General features: G+C 50.5%; 1 protein-coding gene across 1 annotated transcript in view; it reads right to left on the reverse strand.

Moving 5' to 3' along the window:
* Window positions 1-1,474: 1,474 nt before the first annotated feature.
* DKK3 (dickkopf WNT signaling pathway inhibitor 3) overlaps window positions 1,475-8,865 on the reverse strand; it is a 50,306-nt gene continuing 42,915 nt past the window's right edge. Inside the window, exons 4-7 of the mRNA XM_007955209.2 lie at window positions 4,926-5,018; window positions 4,082-4,226; window positions 2,852-3,008; window positions 1,475-1,694 (exon numbers count right to left, since the gene is read on the reverse strand). Of these exons, the coding sequence (XP_007953400.1) occupies window positions 1,475-1,694; window positions 2,852-3,008; window positions 4,082-4,226; window positions 4,926-5,018 (615 nt within the window). The remainder of the gene's footprint in view (window positions 1,695-2,851; window positions 3,009-4,081; window positions 4,227-4,925; window positions 5,019-8,865) is intronic.

Consider the following 8,865-nt stretch of genomic DNA (forward strand, 5'->3'; position numbering starts at 1 on the left):
ATTTTCTACAATATCATTTTATTTTTCCCGGTCTAACAGGTTTTATGTTTATTCAAAGTCGAAAAAAAAAAGAAAGAAAGAAGTCCAAGAACTACAGAAGAGTAGTTGAAGTGATTTATCCTTGATTTCTAAATGCAACATACGTGTTTATACATAATTTAAAACTCAAAGAAGGCATGCTTATACAATAGTGTGCAACTTTAAAATTTAATAACTGCATGAATACATGATGGAAACAGTCCATGGCACCTGAAAATATTATTTGTGGAACAGTTCTCAGTTTGGATATTACAACCATATTTCATAGAGCCTTGCTTGGTTGTATTTTCTCCATGTGGTTGTTAACGGTCTTCAGTTGCTGCTAAGTGATTTTGCAAATTTCATTAATAATCCTGGCCCTCTAATTGTCCAGGTACTGTTCCTGGCAAGTTTTGCATTATGCTCCAATCATGTACCTTCAAAATTACTAATGATACTACCACAGGGGACAGGGTCAATACCATCTGTTTTCAGTAGAATGATGGCTGTCTCCACACTGGCAAGAGCTGCTATTTCCAACAGTACAAGTTTAATCTTACAGGGACGAGTGAACTAGTTTGACCTTCATCCCAGATATGCCTCCAAAAAAGAAAAACCCCCTTCTCCTTTTTGGGGGAGTTTTTGGTGGCACAGAGGTTGATGTGCAGCAGGGGAAAGCACACTCACTGGTCTTGGAGTTTCACCCAGGTGAAATCTTGTCCTGGTCTTCACTACCTTTGTGTTGCAGGCAAGAAACAATGCCTCTGAGCATCTGAGATCCCTGACCAATGGGGAGGACAATGCCTCCCTCCCCAGACTGTGATGAGAGTGTCAACTGATGCCTGATAGGAAAACGCTGAGTGCCATGAGGTAGGAGCCAGTGAAACTGCGGAATGAATGAATGGAACCCAGATTGAGCAGCACATTTCATCTGCAAGTGCTGAGGACACAGCCTGGCAATGTGTCCATGAAAAGAGCTACACAAAAATGTGATTTGTTGCATTTTCACCAGGTTTATGTTTGCAAAGCAGGGCACTCTTCTCCACAAGTACAAGTCAACATTTCCACAAAAGCCATCATGGGGAGACTCTACATCCTTCTTCATCCCCTTGCCTCAAACAATTTTCAAAATGATAGAGATGAAAATGTGCATCTGCCAACCACTGCAGGCAAAGTGGCCAATGATTTGGACCTTATCTTGAAGTCCCGTTTTGCCCTCACCCCAGAACACTCATCCTCCCTAAGCATCAGAATGGTGAAGATGGTGTACTCGGGGCAGGGGTGGAAAAATGCACAGCACCTCATTTTAACAAGGCAGATGTTTCAAGCCAGAGGGAAAATATACTGGGAATAGGAAATGGGAAGAAGCCTGGTCAGTCCACACCTAGAGGACACACACCTGGGAAAATAAATTAGCTATTTCTATTGCACATCTACCCACAGAACGGGTCTGAATCTAAATCTCTTCTCCACCCAACAGCTCAGAGGCTACATCAGGCCCCTTGGGTGCCATTTCCTCAGACAGGCTCCTCTCCAGGTTCTCCAGCTCCTTGCGCACTTCCTCAATGAAGCCACCATCTTCATACTCATCCAAGGCCTCTCTGGGCAGCAGGCTGTCTCCATCTTCATTGTGGCTCTCACCAAAGGCTGGATTACACACATACACTAGGCTGTGGCTGGGAAGAGACAGAGCTGTGGTTCATCTGAGGGTCATGTCTTCACAGGGGAACAAAGCCTGGCTCTAAACTTGGAGAAGCCTGGGCATGAGGCCCAAGCCTAAAACAGAGGCACTGCCCTTTGTTCACTGTCTCTGTGGGTCTCATGGTGTTGTTTTCACATTGCCTCCCCTAACATCTCTTCAACAGAGTCTTAACTTCATGGCAATACCTTACCTTAAAAAAAAAAAAAAAAACCCGACAGCTGAAGAAGGGTCACTTTTGGAGAAGGTACTCAGGGCAGCTCCTCCCCACATGTAACTGTAGGCTTGGCTTTCTATGACGGACTCTCTCCAGACAGGTTTAGCATCACAGGGGCAGGCCCTGCAAACCCCTGGGTCTTACAGTTTATAGCAAACTATGCCCTTCTCAGCCCTTTGCCCATCCGGACCTCTGGGTAGGAGACACTCCTTGACAGTAGGGCATAGCCTAACTACCACCTAACTGTCCATGCTGGGAGCCCCAGGCCTCTGCAGGGACTGCAAGGGGAAGTTCTGTTGTCTTCCCAGCCCGCTAGGTTCTGCCTTCAGGGCAGGTTGAGTGCAGGCTGCCAGGAGGCCCAATAGGATCTGTACTGGAAAAGCAGACATGTGTCAGCCCTGATGCTTCAGTCTCTTGGCAGCCTTTGAGACTGTTGGTGTTGCCTTCCACCTTTGTGGACCTCTCTCCTGGTTTTCCTCCTACCTCTCTGACTTCACCTCTCAGTCTCCTTTGCCAGCTCCTTCCTCTGCTTTTTCCTTCAAAGTTGATGGGCCTGGACCCTCAACTTCCTTAGCCCTTGTCCCTAATAGGGCTTGGTTCTTCTCCCTTTATACCTTCTCCATGGGCCATCACTCATCCACTCAAGACTTTAGCCACCATCTAGATGAGTCTCAAATCTGTACTTCCTGCCCAAGACCTTCTTCTGAGCTCCAGACCTATGTATCTGACTGCTGAGTGCCATGCTGAGTGCCTCTTCACCTGGTGACCCAGAGACACCTCAGGTTAAACCTGTGCTAAACTGCATTCACATACTTCCCAGGCAAATTCTGCTTCAGTTCCTGATCTCCCATTCCTCTGGATAGCACCTCAACCACTCTTGGCACCTGACAGGGAGGGTAGGGTAGGTGGGACCTCACCTGTGGGGTTGGCAGAGGAGGCCACTGGCACATGGGCATCGGTCCAATGCCCCATCAGGCTCTAGCTCCCAGGTAATGAGATCCAGAAGCCGGCTGGCAGGGTCATGGCAGAGCTCGCCCTCCACAGGAAGGGGTGTGCACACAGGAAACAACAGGCCTAGAACCAGCAAACGTAACTCTGCATGCCCAGCACCAGGCAAGCAGGCACCAAGGGCAGGGAGAAGCACAATGGGGCGCAGCCCCCACCTCCATCCCTCAGATCTGGATTCCATCAGGTGGGGCATAAGGAAGCAACATAAGCTCAGGAGAGAATAATCCAGGCTGCCAGAGCAGTTAGAGAGGGTGGCCTGGAAGAGGTGAGGCTTGGACAGCATTGTAAGACCAAACAAGAGAAAGGAAAGAGCAGAGTGCAGGCATTTAAGGCCTGGGGCCTGCATCCACAAACACCTGGGGCATCTAGTTCACTGGGAGAAGTTCCAATGGGCAAAGAAGTAGAACGAGAGCAAAGGAGGACAGGTCAGTTAGGGTTCGTGAGGGGCCTGTAAACAAGACAGACTGACTAATGGGGAAGACAGCAGGATCTCCTGCAGAGGAGCAGAAACTTCCAAGTCATCCTGTAGGCAAACTACTGAATCAGCAGGGACTGGTGGACTAGCAGGGCTGGGGAGGCAGGAGCTGGGGGGCGGCAAAGGAAAAGCAGTCAGAAACACAGGTGGGAGGAGGAGAGAGCCTGACCAGACCTCACCTCGTAAAGGCTGTGAGAATGAGAATGGAAGGTGGGAGTGGAAGGAAGTGAGTCACAGGACAAAAGAACAGGACCAAGTGCGATGCTCCTAGTCTGCGGAACAGGATGGGCTGGGAGAGGGGCTGCTCTAATCCCAAGAGCATCCCACCACCCACCTAGAGGTGCTCTTCCTGCCCTGGGCTCATGCATCCTGTAGGAATTTTAACTCTTCTAGGCATCAACACCATGGATCGTTATGAGTAGGAATAAACTCAGTAGCAACAGGTTAGGCATCAACAAGGCAAAAAACAGGGAGAAGAGCCTCCCCCCAACCCCAGGAGAGGGCCTGCACTCAGGCAGAGCTCATGGGGCTGGGACACATTCTTCAGTAGCCTTTGGGAGACCATTCAGGAGGCAGGACCCTGCAAAGGTATATGGTTGACAGGGTTGAGGAGTGGTGGAGCATGGGAAAAGGCTTCCTTTGGACCTGAAGGGAGCCCACCCACCTCTCTGGAAGGCACAGCACAGCCCCGGCTGGCAGTCCCTCTGGTTGTCGCAGATGGTCCCGTTGCCGCCTCTGGTGGCCGTTTTGGAGCAGCGACCCCAGACACACAGCTGGTCTCCACAGCACTCGCTGTCCCGGGTGCAGAGCTGCAAAGAGACAGGAGAAGCAGGGCCTGGGAGCCTGGCTGAGAGCCCAAGGCTCTCTGTCAGGGGATCGAGCCCACATCCTCCCAGTGTGGGAGGAAAACGAGATCCTAGGTGAAGTACCCCAGCTGTCGGCGGGGCTTGTAGTGGACATCACAGGGGCAGAATGGAGCTTGGCCACAAGACTCAAGCCTTTCTTTAGAAAAGCCCCAGGTGCTGGGTGGCCTGGAGGGGCTGGAGGAGCCAGAAGCTGGACAGGGGCCATGCTTTTCCCCACCCTGGCTGCCCAGGTATCTCTGGCTCGGTCTCCTAGGAGAGTCTTCAGGAGGGGAAGGGACAGTGCATGGCCTCTTGCTCTTCCCTGCCTTCCCCTCTGGCTTTTCTTTCTCCTCCCCTCCCTTCCCCTGTCTGCACTGCTGGAGTAGTCAATGTGACCAGCAATCGTGGGGTGGGATGAGGTGGTAGCAGGCCTACAGATGGCTCCCTGGGGTCCCAAACTCTGGGGTAACCTCCTCAGCACTCCAGGAGCCAGTCTCACTGGGGACCTTTCCTGACCAAGCTCCCTCCCATCACTGAGAGGCTCTTCCAAGTGTGGACCTGGTGAAACCCAAAGAAGGTTTCCAAGAAGTCTGGCTGAGGACTCTTTGGGCCCCTTGCACTCCCCCCAGACCTCCTTTACTGGGTGGGCCTCAGCACACTCACTGTCTGCTGGTCCCGGCATGGCTGGCAGGTGTACTCAAAGCTGGCAAACTGGCAGTACTTGCCCGGCCCACAGTCCTCGTCAATGATACACTCCTGGGAGAGAGAAGGAGGTACCTTGGCCAGTGCGTCTCTCCCTGGCTTCCATTCCAAGGGGTGGACTCTAAGGTCTGTGAGCTGCACATGAATTGCAGATCCACAAGCCCACATACCCTGGCAGAGCCCCACTTTATCTCCCCATCTTGACTATAGGCTCAGGAGGCTCTGGGAAGTTCTCCAGATTTTCCTCACTGCTGAGCCCTGCACAGGTACCAGCCTCAAAGGCCTGTTCAGTGCAAGCACATCTCACCCCCACCCAGAGCAAGGCTTGGCTTCCTCTCTTTCAAACTCACCCCCAATTCAGACAATTTTGTCTGTGTGCAGTCTCCATCCCCCACCCCCAGTACACACACACCCAAGACTCAAGAGCTTGTCTTCAATGTGGAGCAGACAGATTTAATCAAAAGACCCAGTATGACTGCACAGGAAGGGCTAGAGTCCGTGCCCAACAGGCGTCTGCTGGCTGAAAGGGGAAGTTAGAGTCTGCTGAGGCTGTCCAGCCCAGCATCCCACCCTTGGTGGCTGCAGCCCATCATGGGCAGTCCTCCTTGGAGCCTGTTCCAGGACACTAGCCATGAAGCAAGGGCAGCTGCCAGCTTCAAAAGGGCAAGGCAGGCTGGAATTCAGCCCACTCGAGTCCAGTACCTTCTCCTATGGCTGCCAGCTCTGCCCAGCTGGCTGGAGAAATGGACGGAAGGGAGAGAAGAGGGAATCTCTCCATCCCTGAGGCCAGAGAGGAGGGTGGTGCTGGAGTGGCCCTGCATCATGCTAGTAGGCCTAGGGACCAGCAGCTTTAAGACAGAGAGACAAGGGTAGGGGAACAGGAGGTGGGATGACAAGAACCACCATTAATTGAACCCCTACATGGTGCTTGAGATCACAGTGTCTCCTCCCAGCAGGCAGCAGGAAGGAATTAAAAAACAATAACAAAATAACAAACACACTGCTGTCTAGTCAGTTCCAACTCATGGTGACCCAGTGTGTTACACAGCTGAACTGCCCCATGGATTTTTCTTGGCTATAATTTATGGAAGTAAATCACCAAGGCTTTCATCCATGTTGCCAATGGGGCGCTCAAACTGCTAAGCTTTAATAGATGAAAGCAAACCACTTATGTCACTCAGGGACCTAGTGATAGAGATTACCTTCCCCATACTGCCAACCTGGAAGCAGTCTCAAAGAGGCCAAGTGATTCCCCTAGGAATAGGGGCTAGTTCATGGTAGAATGGACTCTTCCCACCACCAGGCCTTGAGCAGAGTGGGTTTAGGGCTCTGAATGTGGGCAGTCAGAGCTGAGCAGGTGAGAAAGCCTCTTCTGAGGCAAGTGCTTGGTGTCTGTTGCAGTGGGATGAGGGTGGAGGTCCAGCACACCTCCAGTAAAAGTCTGGGGGAGGAAGGTAGCATATGCCATTCTGCAAGTGCATGTGGAGCTTGACTCAGAAAGCAGGGTTCCAACTGGTTTGAACCTGTTCAGTAATGGCTAATGTAGTGAAACCAGAAGAGAGTCAAATTGTTAAAATGTGGGCGATCTGGAACAACAGCCTGAATGGGAAAAATTACAGGTCGAAGTGCTGGAATGGGGGAGGTCGTGAGCCCTTTCAGGTGTGATACGGGAGACCGGATGATTGCCAGGACTGTGGAGAGCAATATACATTCAAAGCAGCGTGGCTGGCCACTGTCTTTGAGCTGGACACTGTTGTTTCCCACTCTACCAATGAAGAGATTGGGTTGCTATGCAATGTGCATGTTGCCCTTGTTTCTCCCTAAAGGGAGATTAAATTTCTAGCAGGGTATTGACCCATAATTTTTCCCATTCCAGCTATTGTTCTGGTTCACCTACATTTTACAAATTCAGGCCCATTTGGTTTCACTTTGTCAGCCATAGCTAAACCAGGCAGAACGGGTTTGAATCCCTGCCAGAAAGGCCTGCGTGGGCAGGCCTGTGCCTAACCAGCCAGAGCTGGACCCCATCTGCTCTGTGAGCTGAGGCAGCCATGGTAAAGTGTATGGATTGCAATGACTGGGTTCCACAGCAAGTATGTAGGCCCAAGGGTCAGCAGAGAGGCTCTGGCCAGGAGCCTCAGGGAATAGGGGGCTATCATTGAGAAGTGGCTGGTGTCACTGGTCTAGGTCTGGGTGTCCCCTAGCCAACACTGCAGGGCCAGAGAGGATGTTGTTTGGTTCAGGGCAGCCACAGCAACCTCTGCATGACCCTATTGCACACCCAGCGCCAACACCAACTCCCAGTCTGGCACCTGTTAGAGTGTGGGCCGTGAGAACTGAGGGCTGCTTAGCAGGCAAAGCTTGCCATCCAGGAAGCTCCTGGCACTGTCAGTCCCACTGAACACCACTCTTCCCCCAGCCCCATCTGAAGGATGATAGGGAAGGGGACAACTTGGCAGCATCTATGTGTCTTGGCATGTACCAGTCACCTCCAAATACTAGGCCCTGTGTTTCTAGGGACTTCTTCAGAAGAGGAAAAGTCTGACACCCCCAAATAACTCATAAGTAATTTAAATCTTTTCTGTAATTTTTCAAAAAAAAGGCAAAGGAGATCACACAACCTGCCATCCTGCAAAATGGCCCCAAATTACTCTTCTCTGTGTCTCCCCCTCACAGCTCAGTAGCTGCCTCTTTCTTGAAGCTCTGCCCACTGCCTGGATCAACACCATGAGGTACAGGAGCTCAGTAACCAGATTCTTATCAAAAGTAGGAGTCGATATTTTCATTCCTATTACTTTTACACCAACCTTAAAATGTCAGTTATGGTATCATCACTGTCTTTGCGGATGAGAAAGTGGAGGCTCAGAGGGATGGGTGACTGTCCGGGATAAGGGGCCAAGCTGAAGGCCTGACACTTGGTCTGCTTGACCCTACAGCCCATAAACACATGAAAGTCCACAGGGCTGTAAGTCAATTACAAGACACTCCTTGTTTCGGCTCACCACACCCTACTACCACAGACTCAACTCAGGCAGTTCTGCAGGAAGTTACAGCTAGAAGCTTCCAGATTTTTCTTCCAAAACAGAATAGCAGAAGAATAGGGTAGGGAAGGATGACATTCAAGAGGAATGAAGGGCCAATAGTTACTGAATTCCTTGTATGAGTCTGGCCATATATGAGGCACCAGGGACACAAAGGTGACTATGAGAAAGTTCCTGCCCTTGAGGAATGTCCAATCACTTAGAATTCAATTGAGTGGGAAGGAGAGAAGCAAACGCCACCCAGTGGAAAAGGACAAAGGACATCAACAGACAAGTCACAGAAGCAGACATTTACCTGCCTCTACACATAGAAAAAGACACTGGACCTAACCAGTCATCAAGGAAATATTATTTACAAAAGCAGGAGACTATCTTTTCACTTAGAATGTCAAAAATTAAAAAGGGTGATAATACCTATACGGGGCAGAATAATGGCCCCCCAAATGTCCACATCCTAATGTTGGTGCCTGTGAATATAGGTACTTTGCAAGTGTGAGTCAGCTCAGATCTTGCAATGAGGAGATTACCCTGGGTGGGCCCATGTAACCAGAAACAAAAAAATAAATAAAAATAAAAACAAAGCCCACTGTCATTGAATTGATTCTGACAATGGTGACCCCATGTGTAGAACTGCTCCACAGGGTTTTCTTGGCTGTACAATCTCTACAGAAGCAGTCAATAAGCCTTTTTTATGCAGTACTGCTGGGCGAGTTTGAACTGCCAGCCTTTGGGTTAGTAGTTGAGTTGCAAACCATTAGTACCACCCAGGGACCTGTGTTATAATGTTGTTGTTGTTGTTATGTGCCGTCGAGTCGGCCCCGACTCATAGCGACCCCTCCTTGGGTTTCCGAGGCAGTATC

This window comes from Orycteropus afer, unplaced genomic scaffold, assembly GCF_000298275.1.
Source record: "Orycteropus afer afer isolate SDZICR_OR568_19922 unplaced genomic scaffold, OryAfe1.0 scaffold00014, whole genome shotgun sequence".
Classification (NCBI taxonomy): Eukaryota; Metazoa; Chordata; class Mammalia; order Tubulidentata; family Orycteropodidae; genus Orycteropus; species Orycteropus afer.